At 36.5% G+C, this 25,404-nt stretch overlaps 1 protein-coding gene across 1 annotated transcript in view; it reads left to right on the forward strand.

Annotated features, from left to right (window-relative positions):
• Positions 1-25,404, forward strand: part of CalpC (calpain C) — a 298,680-nt gene that overhangs the window by 213,950 nt on the left and 59,326 nt on the right. Inside the window, exon 4 of the mRNA XM_069818993.1 lies at positions 9,951-10,209. Coding sequence (XP_069675094.1) covers positions 9,951-10,209 — 259 coding nt within the window. The remainder of the gene's footprint in view (positions 1-9,950; positions 10,210-25,404) is intronic.

A 25,404-nucleotide genomic window follows, 5' to 3' on the forward strand; every position in this document is an offset into this window, starting at 1 on the left:
GTAGATGTATCACACACACTCTTGGATATTGTTAAATTATTGTAGATGTATCACACACACTCTTGGATATTGTTAAATTATTGTAGATGTATCACACATACTCTTGGATATTGTTAAATTATTGTAGATGTATCACACACACTCTTGGATATTGTTAAATTATTGTAGATGTATCACACACACTCTTGAATATTGTTAAATTATTCTAGTTATGTCACAAACACTCGCGGATATTGTTAATTATTGTAGATGTGTCACACACACTCTTGAATATTGTTAAATTATTCGAGATATTTGACAGGCAATCGTGGACATTATTAAATTATTCTAAATGTCTCATATGCAATCCTGGATATTATTAAATTATTCTAGATTTGTCACAAGCAGTCATGGATGGTCGTTAAATAATTGTAATTAGTCACACAATGGAATAGTGGATATCATTACGTTATTTTGGATATGTGACATACATTTGTTAACATCGTTACATTATTCTAGATATGCCACAATCGTTCACGTAGTAACCTAATTAATTCTAGATAGACTACCTATGTATTGAAAGTCATGTTCGTTATTTCATTATTGGCGTTATAACAAAAAGATCGTTGATATTGTTGAATTATTTTTGATATCACATACAATCTTGCATATCGTTACCATTATTTTGGATATATCTCACGCAACTGTGGAAGTGGTTAAATTATTGGTCTTCTGTAATAGGCCATACACAAATTAATATGGACGCCGCTGAACTATTGTCTGTATACATAAACGACCGTAAACATGGCTAAATAGTATAAATGACAATTAAAGTTTATTACATGTGCCGTCTATGCTTATCCTTATTTAACAAATATATTGGTTATACAATATTTTGTTACATAATATATCTATTTAAACGTTTTCGGCTTTATGGAGCCATCATCAGAAACAAGTAAGCCCATATGTATGGTGTGAGTACACTATATGTTGCCGTACAAGTAAACTCAATTAATATTAAAAATTAAAATGACATGTTTCTATGTAAAATCAATAATTGTATGGCAGAAATTACAATATAAATACAAAGCGGCTCTATAGGCCGTAATAAAGCGTTACAATTTCTGATGATAAAATTAACTAAAATACTTTAAAATTGTTAAGATCAGAATTAATAGTTGTCCAGTTTGATGGTTGTGTAGCTTTCCATATTTGGTGGGAGCTGGGGCGACAGCTGTGGGGAAGAAAGTATCAAATGTAATATCTATAATCAAAAATTTTCAATGATGCTCGTTACCAGAACAAAGTATATACATATCTCAATGCTATTAATGCCAAGATCTTAATAATTCACATGAATCTAGTACAGAACATCTCGTGTAGAGATTTTATATGTACTCGTACGTAAGCGCACGGAACAGTTGTTTATTAGTTAAAAGTTTGAACTATTAATTATTAAGAGGGCAAATTTATACAAAATTAATTAGAGAAAACGTAAATGACTGTGTCTTAGATTGAAAACTGTATGAACTGTAACTTACTTTCTTCCCCACAGCTGTCGCCCCAGCTCCTACCAAACATGGAAAGCTACATAACCTGGACGACTATTAATTCTGATCTTAACAATTTTAAAGTATTTTAGTTAATTTTATCATCAGCAATTGTAACACTTTATTACGGCCCATAGAGCCGCTTTGTATTTATATTGTAATTTCTGGCATACAATTATTGATTTTACATAGAAACATGTCATTTTAATTTTTAATATTAATTGAGTTTACTTGTACGGCAACATATAGTGTACTCACACCATACATATGGGCTTACTTGTTTCTGATGATGGCTCCATAGAGCCGAAAACGTTTAAATAGATATATTATGTAACAAAATATTGTATAACCAATATATTTGTTAAATAAGGATAAGCATAGACGGCACATGTAATAAATTTTAATTGTCATTTATAGTAATTAGCTTAACGGCCCCATCATGCCTCTTAAAAATGGCTAAATAGTTCTTTGTATCACATAATTGCAGATGTAGTTAATGGTTCCGTCATTGTCACACATATTTTCGTAACTGGCAGCTTCTGTGGGCACTGAGAGTGTTATCTTAAGGCAAGAATTCCATTATACCCGTAGCTGTGTCAAGTTGATGTGTAACTTGTGCGAAGCTGTGGATCTGGTTGTGACGTTGGAAGGCTCGGTCGTGACCCATTTAACGAAGCACTTTCATGAAGTTGGGAGGGAAGCTGCCTCGAGACGCGATGTGAATGATAAGCAAGAAACTTGACTCGAATAAAAAAAAGACATCGATCTTCATTTCCGGCAAGCCTCACGAAATTGAATTAATATTCGTCGGACATGTGAATCATTTGGCTCTGGTTTACGTAAAACTGGAGCACCAAAAAAATTAAATAAAATTAGGAGCAGGGGGGGAGGGAATTCGCTAACTGGCACTTGCTATGGCCGATTTCTCTAAACACAGTCCAGCGCTAGAGCCGTGAAAGTCCTCCTGCCCGCGGACACTGGTGAAAGCTGACGGAATTCCAAGCGCCACCGCTGGAGAAAACAAATGAATTATTCGCCGCGTTAAGTTGCGTATATTGCCACATTGATACGCAGTCCACTGAACGTTACAGACCAGACCATAACAAATCGCGTTCCGACACTTGCGCTAATGGACCGACTTTTCCAGGCGGTGGGGCATGACGCAAGGTTCATTGCTGTAGTCTGTAGCAGAGCAGTCTGTGCGATATCGGCACTTTCTCGTACAAAATTGTATGCATTTAGAAGCCCCAAGACGTATCCTAGCAGTTCACTTTGTACTAACGGCCCAAAGTTCGATAAATCTATCTGAACTTATTTATTTTCCTCTAGAGATAACATTAATATTGCACAAAATACAGAGATCATATACAGGATGTTCTTAAAAAAAGGTTCTAATATTTAGAGAGGAGGTAGTATGCATCAAAACAAGAAATAGAAGTCTTATAAACATGGGTCCTAAAATTAATATCTTCTGAGAAATGATAAAATGCTCACCATCACTCTAAGAGCAGCATATCTTCCACTGTGAGCTCTTTGGCAAGAAACAAAACATGCTCCTATTCAACAGATACGAAACTAATACGTAGTGACAAACGGTTACATTCTACTTCCTCATTTCGGAAATCGAACCAGCGCCCGATCGTAACTCTAGATTGGCAGGCAAGCGTCTTACCCCACTTAGCTACGCCAGTGGCTTCTGCGATATTCCACAATTTCTCAAACATTCATTATAAAATAATGTAGCAGTCTAGATCAATAAACCTCCATATTTGAACAACGACATTAATCCCATCTAGCAGGTATGAATGTATTTATTTACACTGCAAGTGGGCAAACACCCGGTGGCAGTGGTAACTTAGGCTAATTATACACAATAAAAATTAATGCACAATACAATTAAAACACAATAATTACAAAATACACAATATTACAATAAATAATAATACGTAAATAACCTAATTAATAAATGAACCTAATTTTCCATTACAACCTACTTATGTATAGGTCCTACATAAGTTTCATATTGGTACTGATACTCTTTTACTTCGCTTACTGCACTTGCACTGTGACACATTTCACTGACTCTATAAAACACATTTTACTGACACTATAGAACAGATTTCACTAAAACTTTAGAACACATTTCACTAACACTATACAACACATTTCACGGACACTATAGAACATATTTCACTGACACTATAGAACACATTTCATTGACACTATGAAACACATTTCACGGACGGTATATAACACATTTCATTGGCACTAGAACACATTTCACTGACACTATAGAACACATTTCACTGACACTATAGAACACATTTCATTGACACTATAAAACACATTTCACGGACGGTATATAACACATTTCATTGGCACTAGAACACATTTCACTGACACTATAGAACACATTTCACTGACACTATAGGACATATTTCACTGACACTATAGAACATATTTCACAGACACTATAGAACACATTTCACAGACACTATAGAACACATTTCACTGACACTATAGAACACATTTCACTGACACTATAGAACATATTTCACAGACACTATAGAACACATTTCACTGACACTATAGAACACATTTCACGGACGCTATATAACATATTTCATTGGCACTAGAACACATTTCACTGGCACTATAGAACATATTTCACTGACACTATAGAACACATTTCACTGACACTATATAACACATTTCATTGACACTGTAAATTATCGGTAATCGAAAATATTCACTGCTACTGTACAGTAAACCATAACTTCACTGACTCACCTCGCTTCACTGATGAAACAATTAAAATAAGACAAACAATTACACCTTATTGTTCCGTAGAATCATACTTATAAACAGAACTACATTAAACTAAAAATAATTCTAGTCTAAGACCCTCTTACAAGCTATTTTAAACTAATTTACAATTCAAACCAAGTCAGGCTAAGTAAATACATGTCACCTTAAGTAATGTAACGTATCGTTTTTATTAATTTACACTTTATACACTACTTTTTAAGTAATTTTTTAATATCCTTAAGGAAGGACAGCCCTCAAAGACCGCTACAGTTCAATCGTGTATAGTTCGATTTAATAATAATAATAATAATAATAATAATAATAATAATAATATTAATAATAGTAATAATAATAGTAATAATAATAATAGTAATAGTAATAATAATAGTAATAATAATAGACTACAAATTCCTTAGAAAATCTGATATAGGATTAGCGTCCGTTGTTACTGAGTTCAATAAACCGGTGAGGACTTCACCTGCTTGCAATTCGGCAGGTGCGTGAGGTACGTGTCGCACTCCTGAGACCCACTTGGTTGGCAAGGCGACAGACCCTCCCGCAGGGATCCTGCCAGCACAACAGGCGGCGATGTGGGTCGATCGTTCTTTGCCGGACATACAGACTTCTTGATTATAACCTACTTAGATAATCATACAATAAAACGCCCATCGGCGCACCCCAAGTCTCTCTCCACGCCGCAGGAACGGGTTAAAACCTTGTAAGGATTTAGGTGGAATTTATGGTAAACAAACAACTGTTCTTCGAGCACGCTTCGTTTTCTCTGCCGTCATAACTATAATTTCTTCGTTAATCATACAGCCGATACAAACAGCAATGAGAGACTACCACATACTAACATACCTGAACAATCCCATCACCTCGTTATTTGTTTGTTCACTTGTTTGTTTTTCCTTTCTTTTGGATACATCCTGTTGAGAATATCTGTGATTGGAACATCCGAACAAGGAAGGATAGTGAAAGTTGAAAAGTGTGTAAAGAAGTAAAAACACAGAAGAGTAGATTACAGAAATAAAAGGTGAAAAGAATGTGAAGGAGAATAGAGGAAAAAGGGTATATTGAACTAGTAATAGATATCAATAAATCTAGTAGATAAGTTCGAATAACCGTTTTTCTATCGATAATAGTTATGGAAAAAAATCGAGTTTCTATCGAGAGATTGGAAGTGGATACATTGCAACAGCGCAATGCTTTGTTTACAGTTGCGGAAGTTTTAATGTGCATACTTTATATTACTTGCTACATGTTTCATTAAATTACGGTATTCATTTAATTTTAACTCTTGTTTTCTATGTTTTTAGTATATGGCGCTTGGCCCGCTATGGCTCTGAACCCTTCAAATATCACAGTAACACCCAACAGAGAGTATGAACGTTTTACGCAACTGCAGGGATCCTATGTATTTTTTTGTTCTGTATTGTTCTCAGACTGTCTTTTTGGTTTCGTTGTTGCTGAGATTGTTGTTTTGACATGGAGCATTATTCGGTGCAACAAAAGTGCAATGTTGCCATGTTTTTTTTTTCTCTGAAGAAACCATCTTCCATTTTTCAGGTACTATGAACTAACATAACTGTAGAATTTGTGAAAGTCACAGTTTACTTGTTAATGGATTCGAATCTACAAATTCCATTGATTTGAGTTTGGTTCCTTCGCTGAGATTATTTATCCGTATTATGTTATAATTTTATCTCTAAGTAGCGTTATGTGAGATCTTCTGCATCTGGCATTATTACTTGGTTATCTGCAAATAATAGTATTGTTGTTCTTGTTTAGTCAATTGTCTGAAGCCAGGTTTGAAGCCTCATAATGAAATCAATAAGACATCACTCATGGGGCAACTATGCCAGGAGATATTGGGTAGGGAGGCCATTTTCTTTCCTCCTTCATTGCACACATCGTTGTCTAGTAACACATTACACTAATCAGACTACAGAGGTTTCCGCTGACATGTATCATCAAGTGAAATGTACCGCCTGATAATCAGCCAGAACCTCAAGCAGAGGTAAATAATAAGGTACGTTGAAGAATATTTCTAGAAGGCAATACCTGGCATTTCTTCGTTCTACGACTTCATTATTATTTTGTTCATGTATATATCTTAAAGCGTGTTTGTGAAACAGTGTATCCCTGGAGCACGCCTCTGTTAGTCTCGGCAGGACTTGATAATTTGCAATTTTAATTTATTAATAATTATTTGTTGTACTTGTTCATTACTGCTTTTATTAGACGATATGTGACCGCCATCTTTTCCATTAGTTCCTCTCCTTCTATGCTGTCAAAGGCCTTCTCATAATCAATAATAAGTATTTAAATTGTATTCCCTTCTCTTTTCTTATCTTTTATATTAAGGCAGAATAATTTAGTGTCTGTACACTAACCTTCTTCGTTTTGAAATTTACAACTAGACCTATATATTATGCTTCGACATAAAACACTTTGGACTTCAAAATGAAAACCTTACTTTATGGCAATAAAAAGCCTGAGATCTTCCACATGTGCCGCCGATGTGGACAGAGTTCAGGTGTTCAGCCTCTTAGTATGCGCAGGACGTGCATTGTCGCAGATATCTCGCCGTGGGAGCGACAGACAGGAAGGGACGGTCTCCTTTATTGTAATGATGTATGTTGATAGCTTGTCAGGTGTTCAGTGAATACAATGCACAGAACGAAAGCAAGACACGTTCATCCGGCGACCCAAGTGTTCGAGACAAATTAAGCAGAAGGATTTCCTTAAGATTCTGGAATGTCGCTCTTTAACCCTTCGCTGCGAACCTAAACTCCCAGCGGGCGATTAATAATTTAAATTTAGAATCAATTCTCATATTTAAGTCCAGAGAAAAATTTCTTTCAGTTAGGTGAACGACAATAAGCCTATTATACAGTAATTTCACCATTTCCGAATAGATAATTTATATGCTTACGAGATATGGATATATAGGCGAGTGAATGTGTTATTGTATGAGATGGATGGATTAATAAATGAGTGAATGAATCAGATAAATGGAGAGATTGCTGAGTGAACTAATGTACGAGATGGATGGATGCATAGATTGGATGGTTTGAAGAATGGATGGATGAATGGATGGATGCATAGATGGATAGAAGAAAGGATTGGTGAATGAATTATTGTCTGAGATTGATGGATTTAAAATGAATGAATGAATGGAATGGATTAAATGGATGGATTTTTGAATGAGTGAATATAAGGAGTAGATGGACGAATGGGGTGGGTGAATGATTGAATGAATGAAAGAATAGTATGGATCCATGGATTATTTTATACAATGGATGGATGGGGTGGATGATGAGTAAATGAATGGATGGATACATGTATGGAATGAATCAATAGATGAATTTATTGAATGGATGATTGTAAGAATGAATAAATGGAATCGATGAATGGATGGTGTTATAGAATGAAAGATTTTATAGAATAGATGGATGGGTGTGTGAGTGGCTGATGGATGAATGAATAGATTGGATTGATGAGTAGATGGTGTTATAGAATGAATGGATGGCGTTATAAATTGAATGGTTGGATGGTGAATAGATGAGATGTGTGAATGGATGGTGTTACAGGATGGGTCCTTTGAGACTGATGAAGAATGGATAGAGTTATAGATGGATGAATGGATGGTGTTATAGATCCATTCTATAACACCATTGATTGATGAATGGGAATTGATAGTGTTATAGGATGGATGGAGGAGCAGATTGACGGACGGTCAGATAGAAAGGAAAAGGAAAGACAAAGGAGACGAAATGAAGGAAGACAGAATGTGAAAGAATGAGAAAGAGAGAGAAGTAATGGAAGAGGAAAAGGCAGAAAGTTGGAGTGAGAGAATGAAAGAATGAAAAAATAAAGGCAAGAAAAAAAGAAAAATTAGGAATTGTAACAAATTAAAAAAATAAAACGAATTGGGAGAGAGAATTGAAAAAACGGAATAAGTAGAGAAAAAAGTGAGGGAATAAAAAAAGAAAGAAATATTGAAAAACTACTAAGAAGAAAAATAAGAAGTAAGAAATATGTAGAGGCGGAGAAAAGAAAAATAAAAGAGAGAAAAAAACAGAAAGAGAGGAGAACGGAAAGAGAAAAAGGAATAAAGAAGGAGAAATGAAGAAAAATAAATTAAGAGAAAGGTAGAAGGAAAGAAAGAAAAGCTAAACATACTAAGAAAGAGAGAAAATTCGAAGATTACAGAATGCAATTACGTTTCATTTAAAGATGTACGTCAGCCTGGGTGGTGCAGTCGGTAGAGCCGTGTCAGTAGATTTACTGGCATGTAAAATAACTTCTGTAGGACAAAATTCCGATACACCGGTGTCGCTGATATAACCTCGGCAGTTGCGAGCGCCTTTAAATAAAACATATATATATATATATATATATATATATGACTCGGTTAAGAGATAAGTTTTATATAATAGCCTATTCTTATTGAATTTGGTATTCCCAAGAAACTAGTTCGATTAATGAAAATGTGTCTCAGTGAAACTTACAGCATAATGAAAATGTGTCTCAGTGAAACTTACAGCAGAGTCCGTATAGGCCAGTTTCTATCTGATGCTTTTCCAATTCACTGCGGGCTAAAGCAGGGAGATGCACTATCACCTTTACTTTTAACTTCGCTCTAGAATATGCCATTAGGAAAGTTCAGGATAATAGACAGGGTTTGGAATTGAACGGGTTACATCAGCTTCTTGTCTATGCGGATGACGTAAATATGTTAGGAGAAAATCCACAAACGATTAGGGAAAACGCGGAAATTCTAGTTGAAGCAAGCAAAGAGATAGGGTTGGAAGTAAATCCCGAAAAGACAAAGTATATGATTATGTCTCGTGACCAGAATATTGTACGAAATGGAACTATACATATTGGAGATTTATCCTTCGAAGAGGTGGAAAAATTCAAATATCTTGGAGCAACAGTAACAAATATAAATGACACTCGGGACGAAATTAAACGCAGAATAAATATGGGAAATGCCTATTATTATTCGGTTGAGAAGCTTTTGTCATCTAGTCTGCTGTCAAAAAATCTGAAAGTTAGAATTTATAAAACAGTTACATTACCGGTTGTTCTGTATGGTTGTGAAACTCGGACTCTCACTTTGAGAGAGGAACAGAGATTAAGGGTGTTTGAGAATAAGGTGCTTAGGAAAATATTTGGGGCTAAGAGGGATGAAGTTACAGGAGAATGGAGAAAGTTACACAACGCAGAGCTGCACGCATTGTATACTTCACCTGACATAATTAGGAACATAAAATCCAGACGTTTGAGATGGGCAGGACATGTAGCACGTATGGGCGAATCCAGAAATGCATATAGAGTGTTAGTTGGGAGGCCGGAGGGAAAAAGATCTTTGGGGAGGCCGAGACGTAGGTGGGAAGATAATATTAAAATGGATTTAAGGGAGGTGGGATATGATGGTAGAGACTGGATTAATCTTGCTCAGGATAGTGACCAATGGTGGGTTTATATATTTAAAATAAAGATATACATGTACATATTTTCAACATTAGATTAAATCCCTCCGCAATCACGTCTGTTCGCTACTTGTACGGTGTGTGTTTTGATGTACTCGTTGTTTCCTAGGGGACAGATGGCTGGTGTCATGTCTTGGCGTGCTCTACCTGAGCAAAGGCCTCTTCTACCGGGTGGTCCCTGCTGACCAGACGTTCTCGGCACCGGACCAGTACGCCGGAGTATTCCGCTTCCGACTCTGGTGGTGCGGCGAGTGGGTGGAGGTCCTGGTGGACGACCGCCTGCCCACGGTGCACGGCAGGCTCGCCTTCCTGCAGGCACACAACTCAGACCAGTTCTGGCCGGGACTTCTGGAGAAGGCCTACGCAAAGTAAGTTCTTATTTACATACTCCACCAAAGAAAAAAATTGTGTTGTTCTAAGAAAAAAATGTTGTACGTACAAACAATTTATATAAAGAATAATTTGGGATTACTAACCTTGTTTTGAGATTTACTGTATCCGATGTTGAACTATTGACTGGTTCCTAATCAACACTGCAATACGTAACAATTGAACTACTATCTCGTACTATTACGTCCCGAGAGGACTGGAAATGGTTCTCCCCGAATTAGATTCATATATATTATGGGGACTACAGAGGGGGAAAAAACGAAAGTTAACACGAAGATGATTTTTCAGTAGTACGTTTTAAATTTTTGGAGCAAGATTTATGTGAACGTACTATTAATGAAAATATGATACTTTTTCGTAGAAAAGTTGTAAAATCGTAGAGTGCAAAAGATGAAGAGTAACTTGCATTTATTTTCCAACACTGACTTTTCTCATTTCGTCTTGAACCTCACGCATTTCTTTGAATACATTTAACTACAGAGCGATCAGCTGAGGTATGGTCAGGAACATCGAGGTTTTCACGTACGCTGCCATCACTACCACTTCTTCACAATCATCACCAAACTCTGCTTATATCGGTCAAAGACTCAACGGTATTGCGGATTGTGGCAGAATCTTGAAAATATCCATATTGTCTTTCGATATCCTTCAACTACTGAAAAAATATTTAATATATTTTCATAAAAATATAATATGGACTCTATTATTCGTGTTGCAGTTACAACACATCAATTCTTTCATCATAAAGGGAACTTCGTCAATTAATCGGAAATGATCTACGCTCTAGTGTCTATAGTTTTGTGGACAAGCAAACCATGCAGATTTAACCACGCCTCATTTGCGAAAATTGTTAAATGAAGATCGACAAAATCATTAGCAATATATTCTACAAAACCCAGAAATTCACAAGACTTACGTTGACTTATGAAATGGTTGAGTTGGCGATTTATGAGTGAATTAATGTGTATGGGATGAAGTGATGAATCGATAAATGAAAGATTGCTGATTGGACTGATGAATGTATGGAATGATTGTGAAAATATGATGGTAATAGCAATGATGACAATAATGAGGATGATGGTGAAGATATGATAGTGATAATAAGATGGTATCTTGGTTATGATAATGGTGGTCATAATGATCATGACGATGGTTTCGGAGATGAAGTTGGTAATTGTGGTCTTTGTAATGACGTTGATAGTGATGGTGGCGAAGAAAGTAATGGTGACGTGTTGGTGGTGATAATGATGGTGAAGTTGGTAATGGTGGAGATGTTAGTGGAATGTTGGTGTTATAGAAGAACGTAGTAGTTATGATGCAAAAGATGCTGATACTGTGATGATGACGACGATGACGATGATGACGACAGTAATGATTATGACGACGATGATGATGATGATGGCGACGACGACGATGATGATGACGATGATGATTATGACGACGATGATGATTATGACGACGATGATAATGACGACGATGATGATGATGACGACGACGACGATGATGATGGCCACGACGATAATGATGATGACTACGATGATGATGACGAAAACGACGATGATGATGATGATGATGACCACGACGATAATGATGATGACGACGTTGATGAATATGACGACGATAATGATGATGACGATGATGATGACGACGATGACGATGACGACGACGATGATGATGATGACCACGACGATTATGATGATGACGATGTTGATGACGACGACGATGATAATGATGACGACGATGATGATTATGACGACGACGATGATGATGATGACCACGACGATAATGATGATGACGATGATGATGATGACCACGACGATAATGATGATGACGACGGCGATGATGATTATGAAGATGATGATAACGACGATAATGATGATGACGATGATGATGACGATGACGATGATGACGAGGACGGTGATGATGATGACCACGACGATGATGATTATGATGAGGACGATGATGATGATGATGATGATGACCACGACGATAATGATGATGACGATGATGATGACGAGGACGGTGATGATGATGACCACGACGATGATGATTATGACGAGGACGATGATGATAATGATGACCACGACGATAATGATGGTGACGACGATGATGATGACGACGACAATGATGATTATGACGACGACGACGATGATGATGATGATGATGATGATGATGATGAGCTTTGACTGCTCTTCTGTGCGTGATGGCTGACACTGTAATTAAAGTTCAAAATTGTAATGTTCCCACTGCTAGAAACGATTCCGCACGGGTCTTACACAATTCTTTTGTTTTAACAACATCGTTAGTAACACTTTTAGTTTTAGCGCTTTGAAGCAGGAAGCGTGTCGCTCCACTTACACCGCATTGCAGTTTCTTCAGCTTTAGGAAACGCGAATCAGCAGGCCAGTAAATTAATTTCTCTGGCCGTAGAAAACTTAATAGAAATCTACAGGTTTATAATATCGCTACGTGTTCATAACATTCAGTAAATCTCCTGAATTACTGTAGCGCGTGTAAGCTTGATCGACAATCCATAGCAAATCATTTTATGAATCCATTCCGAAACTAATTGAAATAGTTCCACATTCATGGTCGATAGTCATGTATGAAATTTGATTTATGAACGTCATACATTGAAAAAATAAACTTTCATGAATAAAATATCACTGTGGTCACCGGTATAGCTGAGGCGGAACGCGTTTGCCTGAGCTCGGCCGTGGGTTCGATTCCCGATTGGGCTGATTAATTAGGTGGGGATTTCCGAGGATTTCCAAACTGTAAGGCGAATGTCAATAATCCTTTGGTGAATCTTCGGCCTCATTTCGCCATGTGTCTTGATATTACCAATTCCTCGACGCTAGATAGCCTAGTAGCTGATACAGCATCGTTAAATAACCGATTAAGAACACCCTTGTAATCATGAGGTCTAGGATCACTATGTAATAAATAGACAGTGGATGCGGGATGACTTAAGGAAAAGTGAAGTTGTTTCGTATCGGAATATATGGCACGTGCCGCATCGTTCGTCTTTTGTGTACCTGGCGAGTACAGCAGCGTACATAACGAAGGAACCCGGTCCACATTGCAACGCAATGTGTGCAGTTGTGTTATCCTGCTCAAGTATTTAGTACGAGTTGAATAGTGTAGTGCTGATCCATTCATAATGTCGAAGGCAAAACGTTAAATTCGCTTAGAGATACTAAATGCAATTAAGAAGTATGAGAGTGACATTTTATGTATTAACGAAGACAATATCGTGTGTAATGTATGTAAAATTGAAATAAAAACCAGAACAGCTCAGGCTATAGAGAAACATTGTAACAGTGCATCGCACAGGAAATGCGTTGAAATGAAATCTGAGAAACCATCACCATCATCATCATCATCATCATCATTTAGTTGTGCGGGTCAAATGACACTTGCAACATGATGCTCAGTACAAATATTCCTCTAAAGAAATTGAGTGATCCCCATTTTAGAGGTTTTCTTCAGAAATTCTCTCGCTACAAAAACTGTTTAAGCCAGGCCTGCACAAGGTTTGCGCTCTCCGAGCCGGCTCACAGCTCATGAGCGGAGGCAGATATTGACTACGCTCTGTATAAGGATGGACTGGAAGAAGGGGTGACCTCGTACAAAATGTACACAAAAGAAAGTACTATTACGAGTGTTTATGAAATGAATTCCCGTTCAGTGTTTGCAAAACTAACTTGGACTATTATTAATTAATAAAGAAATATTTATTTTACAGAAATAATAGAAATTCTATAGCTACTTAAATGTACAATATCATTTTGTTATTTATTTTTATTTATCGGTACATCAAAACGGGGTTTTATGCTGTTGGCAGCTGGAAGGAACAGTAGCCTACTGATCGTAATGAAACATCAGTTACAGATGTTCGATGCCTGCCTTTATTAAAGTTGATTGAAAACAGTTGTTCAAAAATATCAATGTTGAGCCAAACATAGCAATCATTTTCACAGCCAGCCTGTGTAGTCGTGAATATTATTGCTAATGTTTAGTCTTGTAAAACTCAACCAGGCTAGTATCATTATCCAAACGATCTTTAGCCCTTACGTCACATTGAAGATCAATAAGTTCGAGCTGTAAATCGTTAAATGTTAAATGTTATGTTCCGGCCTTTAGTTTCCTCCATACTGTACTGTAGCAGTAGGTAAGCAACGTGAAATAGTTACTGAGAATATACACTGCACTCCACTAGATAACTGAGTGGTCGTTTCCCTCTCCTCTACCTATAGCAAGTCTATGTCAATCTGACGTATCTTCCTCTCCGTTTCGGCGAGCGGTAAACACGGTCTCCCGCTCCCAAGGAGCGCGCGCGATCGTTGAGCGCTGTTTGTGCAGGTATGGTTTAAGCGATAGGCGAAGACGATTCAGCTTCGACAATTTACGAGAATATATCGTCGTTTACTGCAACGCTGGTAATTGCATCAATGATGACGAGGACTGAACCTTGCAAGGTATGTACTACAGTACTACAGTACGTTATTTTTTTCCTTCTGACTGTAAGGAGATACAGTAGCATGTTGACGTCGTCTGTTTACGTTTAAAACCTGTTCAGCCAATGGTCTGAATGAAAAAATGTAACATATAGTAAATGTGCACCTACATTCAACGATAAGTCATCCCGCATCCACTGTCTAGTAATAAACATAGGTCAAATATGCCCATATACATTTATAGCAGGGTTTTAACTCAATGTATACAAAATCTTTGTGGAGTAGATATTCATTCATTCATAGTGTTAGCCACCGGCGTGGCTCAGTCGGTTAAGGCGCTTGCCTGCCGGTCTGAAGTTGCGCTCGGGCGCGGGTTCGATCCCCGCTTGGGCTGATTACCTGGTTGGGTTTTTTCCGAGGTTTTCCCCAACCGTAAGGTGAATGCTAGGTAATCTATTGCGAATCCTCGGCCTCATCTCGCCAAATACCATCTCGCTATCACCAATCTCATCGACGCTAAATAAACCTAGTAGTTGATACAGCGTCATTAAATAACCAATTAAAAAAAATTCATAGTGTTCTTTCACTACGAACCCAGCATTCTCCAGTATTTCCTGTTTTCTACCTTCCTCTTATTCTCCGCGAAGAACAAAAAACAAACAGAAAAATTCATATAAAAATACAGACTGAACCTTAAGTAAGAACGACACTTATTATTCTTTTCTACATAATTAATAGTACGTAGTAGTTTATCGTTCCTTCATACCATTTGTAAGGCTTGTTATGCGTAACCTTCAAACAGCTGTATCTCCACACACATTGAGAATTAAACACATGCGTATACGAACTTATTTAACTCATATTACCACCTCTAATATTTGCTACTTCTCCTGAATCCCTCTGTATCATCCAAAATTTACGTTTGAAGCAACTTCGTATTTTATGTTGTTACACTCGGTTTATTTATTATATTTGTTTAGATACAAAACATCAAATCCAACAAACGTAACAGAGGATGTTGCATCATTTCGCACTCACCGCAAGTTCTGCTTCATTCGCTCCGAGATACAAGATTTTTATTATTGTGTAAGATTTGTCTCACGTTTTACATAAAAACGATAAAAATAACTATTACAAAAACTTTTCGATGTTCAGCTATTGCAGCTGTCGTTGTTACTTCTGTTTTTTATTTTACTCTCCAGTTGGTGCAGCCCTAGCCGGTATGGCATAGTTGCGCCCCGAAGAAATCAGGTAGCAGAATGGACATGGCATAGTTGCGCCCCGAAGAAATCAGGTAGCAGAATGGACATGGCATAGTTGCGCCCCGAAGAAATCAGGTAGCAGAATGGACATGGCAGAGTTGCGCCCCGATGGGCATAGTACACAAAATAAATAAATTACTTAAACGTATTATAATGGTAGCTGCATTGAAATCAGATAGGCCTAGCATATGACTAATTTTTCTATTTAAAATAACACATTTTTTATCGATAACACACAATAAATGAACTGCATTTTTTGTTTGTACACCGATATCTTAACCCTACGGTACAGGGTTTCGAAAATTGAAACTTGAAACCATAGTGAATTGTTAAGTCTTTACCCTTTTCATTAAACTTAACATTCATTTTAAATTAACCTCACTATACGCCACAGACGGTGTGAAAATCATTAATAAAATGTCAAGACTGCTAAGGCCCCATATTCCAAGGGCTCACTCATTTGAATATGTCAGTTAGTAAAGTACTGCCAACTTCATGGTGTTCATTTTAACTGTAGGTTATCGATGATCGCTGCAAACACAGTAGAAAAACAGTTAATAAAGTACTGCCAACTTCATGGTGTTCATTTTAATAAATATTAAATCGAATAAGAAATCAATAAGGTTGGTTGATTACGAGGCTCAAGTATCCGTAGTGTCTTCTTCTCTATCTATTTCTTCGGGGCGCAACTATGCCATGCACCTTTTCTCTACCTGATGGGAACGGGGCGCAACTATGCCCACAAAACAGGGACCCTTTTTATCTGCTGCATCTTACCTGACCGTGGGGCGCAACTATGCCCTGCCCACCCTACCTCTGTTAAAAGTTGGTTTCTAATGAAAGATATCAAAATGAAAAGAAATCACTGATTAATGTTATTGAACAAATAATAATTTTCTGATAATTCACTGCTACTGCCAAGTGGCTGTTCTTCCAGGTTGGTGAATAGACATATAGCTTTATTCTTTACAATAAGATGGTTTTCCTCAGCGAGGTTTATCTTCAAGGCTTGGGTATCAAACACTGAATCCCTTAAACCAGCTTGATGCCGCCACTGATCATGCCTCCACCTTCCACTTTAAATTCTTCTTCAGCTGCTGATTTTGTACTCTATTTCTTTTTCCCAAAGAAATAGAAATCACTCGAATTGCGATTGTGTCTAATTTCCAATGAGAAATTGAAGATAATGGGCACTGTAGACCGCAAATAGAGATGCAAGTTAAATGTTTCTTGAAGTATGTTTCAAAACATTACCAAAAAACAAAAATCGTCTGTTGCCTAGCAACATGGGTAGAATTTGCAGCAAGGACAATGAGAACTACAAATGGCTTCGAATCATTTCTTTCGAGGCTTAATACTCTCTTTTATTCTGCTCACCCTAATGTTTACAATTTTATAGAAATTTTAAGAATGTACAAAGTGAATCTTACTTAAAACTACATATTAATTGGGTTCTACTCTTTAAACAGGCAAGTACGGAGAAGAAATTGTTTCTTCGCGAAAAAAATGGCTTAATTTTCAACAAGGACAAATTGATGCATTGAATTTTATCAAGACTGTATCATAAATAAGCTTTTATCTAAAGAAGTTTAGAAGTTAATTGTCATCTAAGATTTTACCTAAATTACTTTACAAGCTGGCTGTATAATATAAGTTTTTACCAAAATAATTTTTGAAGTTTGCTGTATATTATAAGTTTTTACCAAAATAATTTTTGAAGTTGGCTGTGTCATATAAGTTTTTACCCACCTAAATAATTTTTGAAGTTGGCTGTCTCGTAGGCCTATAAATTTTTACGTAAGTAATTTTTGACGTTGGCTGTGTCATATAAGTTTTCACCAAATTAATTTTTGAAGTTGGCTGTATATTATAAGTTTTTACCAAAATAATTTTTGAAGTTGGCTGTATCATATAAGTTTTCACGAAAGTAATTTGTGAAGTTGGCTGTATATTATAAGTTTTTAACAAAATAACCTTTGAAGTTGGCTGTATCATATAAGTTTTCACGAAAGTAATTTGTGAAGTTGGCTGTATATTATAAGTTTTTACCAAAATAATTTTTGAAGTTGGCTGTATATTATAAGTTTTTACGAAAATAATTTTTGAAGTTGGCTGTATCATATAAGTTTTCACGAAAATAATTTGTGAAGTTGGCTGTATATTATAAGTTTTTACCTAAATAATTTTGGAAGTTTGCTGTATCACATAAGTTTTCACGAATATAACTTTTGAAGTTGGCTGTATATTATAAGTTTTTACCTAAATAATTTTTTAAGTTGGCTGTATCATATAAGTTTTCACGAAAATAATTTGTGAAGTTGGCTGTATATTATAAGATTTTACCTAAGTAATTTTGGAAGTTGGCTGTATCACATAAGTTTTCACGAAAATAATCTTTGAAGTTGGCTATCTATTATAAGTTTTTACCTAAATAATTAAAGAAATCAGTTAATGGTTTTAAATTCCACTACATTTTAAGGCAAAAATGCAACAAATATTTTAAACCTATCTTTCCTGAAAAGTAAACTTGTTACGTTACAGACAGTCCTAAGTCTGCAAACTAGGAAGAGGTTTGTTGCCTGTGTTAGCATCGAAAGTAGGAATGCTGGGACAGAATTGAATAGCCACCCAGATATCCTTCCGACGGAACTGACGCATAACCAAATTTTTTTGTGCGGAACTGAGGTAGAAAATTGGTCATGGGACGGAATTGACTATCCCCTTTTACATTTATTCGAAGGAACCAGTTTCCGCTGGATTTGTAGCTGTAAGCTGGATCACTTCAGCCACAGCGCAGTGAGTGAACTAGATATTGGTATCAATATTAATTCTAAGTGGGAAGTAGAAAGGTACAGTTCTCCTCGGAGACAACGCATGCGTGTTTTGATTTACGTTCCAGCTGCAATCTGGCATTTCCATCATTCACTTACGTAACAGACTTAGATTACTTTTAATTGTATCACATCGTGAAGGAAGGCGAAAGGTTAATTGAATGTAGAAGGTAACAGTATGTATACAGACTACGTGTTACTTGCTTTCCATTCTATGTGGAGTACTTCACCAGATTTTATGTGCTCTTAGAAATTATCACCCTTGACTTCGTCTCGGGCGCTAAACATTCCACTCGCGGATAAAATTTAATGTTTCTCTCTTATACTATAAGTTATTATTTCACAATCAATTAAAAACTAAGTTTTTTCAACATAACTAATCACAGAAAACACTACAGTCTGCTTTGAAAATTGTTTATTAAAAATTACCAGTAAAACAAGTAAGCTCCTTGTACAATTTCTTTTTGAGGTTGTGCATTCATAGTGATATACATTTAGAAATATTGTTTGCACATAAAGGGTGCGTCAGAAAGAACGGATGGATTTCAAACTATCTATTCGCAACGAGGAGAGAGATATAGTGAGGGGGACCACGACTGTTGGGTCAGCCATAGAATGCAGTTTCAGTTGAGAACATGGTGTCGGTCTGGTGTACAACGTGCTTTCATCGCAGAGACATTTTTGAAAAATGAAGAGTCTGTGATCGCCACTCAGGACTCATTCCGACATCGGATGTCACGCTAGGATTCCAACTCGGAATACAATTTTGCGGTGGGTGGCTTCATTTCGTATCACAGGTTCAACATTAAAGAAGAAATCACCTGGACGAAATTCTATTGCACTGAGATTGTCCGAGGCTACGGTAAGATCTCGCGCCCTGCGACTTCTTTCTTTGGGACCATTTGAAGGCGTAAGTTTGTAAACATCGATCACATACACTGGACGAACTGAAGACAGCGATTCGTGAAGAAATCGTGGCAATTGCACCAGCTATGACTGTGAAAGTGATGGCGAACATCAGAAAACGCCTCGATGCCTGTATTGAAAGCCAAGGACATCATATGGATAATGTTGTTTTCCATAAATAAACTGCATGTATTGGTGAATATGTTGATAACAATAAATTTTTGATTTGATTAATCTTTACAATTTTCTTGCCATGTGAAATCCATCCGTTCTTTCTGACGCAACCTGTAGTATGTAGAAGCACGTAAATAAAATTCATCTATCGCACTTGGAAAAGAATGTTTAATAGTAGGTAGATTTGAGAATAGAGAATGGAATAATAATAATAATAATAATAATAATAATAATAATAATAATAATAATAATAATAATAACACAAAAATAAAATAAAATAAATTAAATATATATAAATAATGCTAATTATTAAGGAAAAAATAGGCTATGCAATATTAAATAGAAAATCGGGAAATGGAATGGAGACAGTCTAGGTATGAGAGAGAATAGAACACGATAGATAGGGAAGGATAGCTAGCATTGCAGTTAGAAGAGAAGAATAGGAAGTAATCATGAAATACTTGGCAAATGAATAGGTCTATATTGACGTAAAAGGGTGGTATATATTAAGGGGATGGTGGATCGAAAAGCAGAAATGTAAAGGTCTACCATAACTATGAATTGGAAAGTTGACTGACAAATAAATATCAATATATCGCACCTTAAAGTATTCGTCAATGATTCATGATGAGCTATGAAATTGTATCAAACTATGACAGCAACTTGTGTATAAGCATTTAAAATATTAACAGATTTGTAGTCTACTGTTTTTTCAAGCGTTGATGTAAGATACGGAATTAAAAAATGAGCAGAGTCTTGGTATACTTGGCTCGGAAACATGACGGTCTCTCTTCTTGTAATTGGCAATCCCTCATAAACCCCCATCCTCTACTCAACCCCTAGCCGCGTGGCAGAAATACAATAGATCCCAGCATTGCCGAATCTAGTAGTCATTGCCTCTACCTGTTGTCTTTGTCGACGTGTTGTTTTATACCGTTGTGCGCTTCAATATGTCTAATTTATTCCGGCCATGATTAATGAGTGTTGGAGCAGATGATCCGCAGCCAGGCCTCCTGATACACCTGAAGATCCAGGACCGTCACGACAAGAACAACAAATAACACCGTCGAAGAAAACAGAATATCTTATTTGCAGAGGAGCGTAGCTAAGAAAACAAAGTGTTAAAATTGTGTCTAACGCTAGAAATTCTATCCATAAAGTAATCGAAAGTTCAGGCAGTTTAATAAGTATAAATCTTAATCACTTAACATTGGACGCAACCGGCGGAGTTGGATATATGGGTATAGAAATTAAGAATTACGGTTCACCAACTAAAGAGAAAATAAACAAATTAAAACAGAATTCGGTAAGATAGACGATTTTACACGTGATTTACTTCGCCGAACAGTATGTGAACAGTACGCGAAAGAGATATCGCCAACAGCAACACCGTCCTTAGCAACCTAAATAATGACATTATTCACAGCACTGCTTAAAAGTTTTCTAACTTACAGCAGTGAATTAAATATTTTTAAATCACTCTACATGACAACCAACATATTAGCAATAGTAAAATGAATATATATGAACTTCTTCGCCAACAACACAGTACAAAGAAAAGCCCTACAATTTAAAATTAAATTGACATACTAGTAATGAATAAAATATTGTATAGCATACTAGAGTAAACAGATTTTATGCGTTCGTGGAAATTATCACCCAAGGCGAAGCTGATAAAATCTAACTTTACTCTTTTGTATTATAAATTCTATAACTATTCAATGATCACAGTTTCAGAAAATTTTACCAGCGCAACATTCTTAATTAAGTATAAAATTCTGGAACTTCAATAACATGGGAATTTAACACTTATTATAGAAGTCTGCATTTCTTTGTTTATTTAGGCAAAACATGTTAATGAAAATATAAATATAAAGTGTTTTCAAAATAAGTTTGTTCATTTTTATACCAATTTTGTTTTAGTAATTATAAATTAAGGTATATTTACAAAGATAATATTGTCTTTCTGAAAATCGCAGTTTGAAAAACGTTCGCAAATCACAATGACTTCAAGAATTGGCAACTCGGCTAAGGGTTTATCCCTTGCGCGTGCCTGCAGTTAACTGGTGAAGGGGATGAGGGAAGGTCGTCATGTTTTCGTGCGAAGTATAACATTCCTTCTCCTGTGTAGGAAACAAACTTGGCAAAAGTGTCCACAAGTAGCATACATTTAGGCGCTCTTGTTTGCTGCACATGCGCAAAGCGTTGTATCTGGAAGAATAAAATTAGGTGGCCCAAATTTTGTTTCTGTGACTGTACAAGTCCCTTCATAGCCTAATGATTTTTCCAAGAGTTCATGTACAAGTCCCTTTATGCGTTGGGAATTTGTTGACTCGCGAGTAAGGAGGCGTAAGGCATGATCTCTCTCCCTTTAGCCATCACTTGTTCATTCGACGTTAAGGCTGCTATTACACTATCAAAGTTCTTCGACAAATAATATAATAAAATAGGAAAGGTAGGATTTGGGGTATATTACATTACATAAAATCTTATATAAAATATTTTATCAAAGATAACCTAAAATTAGGAACAAAAGCCTTGCTAACACTTGTTCCACAACAGTTAACACGTGTTACGAGGATTTGTTGATTATAATATTTACGCGTAAAGTTTATAACACTATGAATGAAGAGCAGCATTATGCTTGTTTAACTACAATTAGTTAAATCATTACAATATGCATGTTACTGAAAAAGAAACGCCTATGGGTTAAGCCGTGGATTGCAAAACGTACTAAGAGAGATATCCATCAGAACTTATTGAAAGAACTATAATGCGAGGACTTGAAAAGTTATACAAATTATTATTATATAATATTAATATTATATTATATTAATGATTTATTTACAACATATCGTTTCCTTCATACTCCGATATCAGAATTTTTGTTGTAGCAACAGTCCAACTATATTTGCAAGGTATAGAAAGTTTTATCAAAGAGCGTATTCCGAATCTCACCGGTGAGCCATCCGATGACATCACGGCGTTCCGAATTCCACCAATGACGTCACTGATGCTCCACCGGTGTCGCACCGGTGCCATCAACTTGCAGAGGTGATGGCAGTCTCCATCAGCCGCCATCAGTGAATCTGATTGGTTCTTGTATAGGGCGGGAATTAGCAGACGAATAACATCGTGCACTGTTGTGTCATGGCGGTGTGTTCTGTTTTAGTTCTGCTGTATTGTTTGTAATGAGCACAACGTAAAAACAATATGTTAATGGCTTATGAGCGAACATGTCAACGGACCCGTTATTACTACCGGTTCAAGAAACAAATTGTTTATGCTATCTGTTCTTTGAACGAGATGGCAGTAGGAAAATTTCGCAAAATTTTGCTAGAGTAGCACAGACAACAACTTGTACAGTCGCCATGACAGCCATCGATCCTTCCAGCAGTTTTGTTCCTTATTTCGCTGCAACGTGACGTCATTGATGCCACCGGACCGGTGAGATTCGGAATACGCTGAATGATAACAAGATGCACTTACATTTTATGAAAGATCTTTTATCAAAGAAACTTTTATAAAAGGAAACCCATTACACTTTCACATGTTTTATAATATATATTTTATAAAATATCTTTGCCAAAGAACTTTGATAGTGTAATAGCAGCCTGAGCAATTCGGGTATCCTCCCCCCTACCTTCCCCTTTTGCTATGTATTGCAGGCTGTATTTTACGTGACGTAACCTTTGCCAGCCACTGCTTTATAGTCTCATGATTTTTCCAAACGTTCACGTACAAGTCTCCCTAAGTTATGTCCTTTTGCAATGTTGGTAAAGTGATCGGAGAGTAAATTTATTTGTGACTATCTGATTTTGTTGGGAAAGGAACGAGCCAGAAATTATAATCCTTGAAAGAAAATGATGATGACGATGACGATGACGATGATGATGATAGTAATAACAACTTTAACATTTCCGATCACTGTCCAAGAACATTTATGTATGGCATAGCTAATGATAAAATAGCAGTGCTAATAATAATAATAATAATAATAATAATAATAATAATAATAATAATAATAATGCAGTACAGTGATGACCAGGCTTCAAGACTTCGGACCCAATAGAGCAGTTCAGTGGGAAATCCGCACAACGGCGTACTGAGTGTAGTGGTAAAGCGTACAGTGGGTGGGGGTACTGTAGAATGAATGCCAACAAATACGCAAAGGAAAACGCTCTGGATTTGAAGGTTCTGACGAATAATTTGGTTTTCATACAACTGTGTCTGAAACTATTACACGGTTAGAAAAGTCAGAGCAAGAGACGCCGGAAGCCCTCAAATTAATTTAGAAAATGATGCAGAGAATTAATGAGACATCAAGTACACTGGTTACTGAACATGTAAAACAGAAGTGGAAATCAATTTTATGCAAAAATAACGGATATGGAACATTGTGTAACATAAACAGCAAATTAATCAGCATAGTCACCCGAGAATAAAGGACTGTCTCTTAGAGACTGCAATGATATTAGTTTTTTTCGTTTTGCTCCTATCACGTCATGCGACGTAGAGTGCAGCTTTGGCAGATAACCGATAAAGATTTACGTTTGAGACACTGAGAATGTATCTTGTAGTACATTGCATTTCGGTACTGTAACTGCACTTCCTAAAGACGACCAATAGGATAAATGAAAAAATTAAAATTGCTACATGCTTATTTCCACCATTAATACTGTGTATAATCAAACACAATTGCTTATAAAAGACAGGAGAATAAATGCTTTTCACATTCTTTTGACATTATCATTGTGTAATGTATATTTACTTTCAGAATGTACATATGTGTATTTCCCCATACTACCGTATTCTACTCTAAATAGAAACGTTGTTACCTCAACACATCTCTATCTACCTGCAGCGAGTCAACAATCTATAGTGCATGCACAGTAAACTTATTGTATCGGGTCCAAAGTTTCGAAGCCTGGTGATGACCTTAAGTGGTGTTAATTTATCGATGTCTTCACTTGTAAACATTTGCTGAAAACGGCACGTAAACTTTGTTATTTTTTTAAGGACTTACCTACTCCATCGACCCGTTATGTGCCCATCTTTATAAGGTTTTTCTAAGGACACAGAGCTTGTCGCGTATGTCGCGCAGAAACCTCCCGTTTCAAGGAGGTATGGCCGAGACACGCCAAGCGCGCAGCGTGTCCAGATACTCATCGAGACCCACCTGCACCGGTGCGTGGAGAACGGATCCTTTTTCAAGCTTGGATAACCGAATTGCGGTAGCAAAACTGAAACTCCTTGAACTCGAATTTCTCCTTTTCTTTCTCATTATTCGAAAAGTTTATTTCGATACCTTCTTTAAATTCTCCTATTAAGTATCTATAATACCGAAATACTAGTTTTTGGTAGTCTTATACATTTTCTCCATTCTATTTTCGCCTATCCGTCCATATTCTTTCCGTCTGCTCACATAGAGTGGAGCTGATATAACTGTGCAGATTGAATAAATTATAATAAATAAAAACGTATTATTCGTTTTGCAATGAAATAACAGGCAAACAAGGAATACTGAACACATTGACGAA

Source organism: Periplaneta americana, chromosome 1, assembly GCF_040183065.1.
Source record: "Periplaneta americana isolate PAMFEO1 chromosome 1, P.americana_PAMFEO1_priV1, whole genome shotgun sequence".
Classification (NCBI taxonomy): domain Eukaryota; kingdom Metazoa; phylum Arthropoda; class Insecta; order Blattodea; family Blattidae; genus Periplaneta; species Periplaneta americana.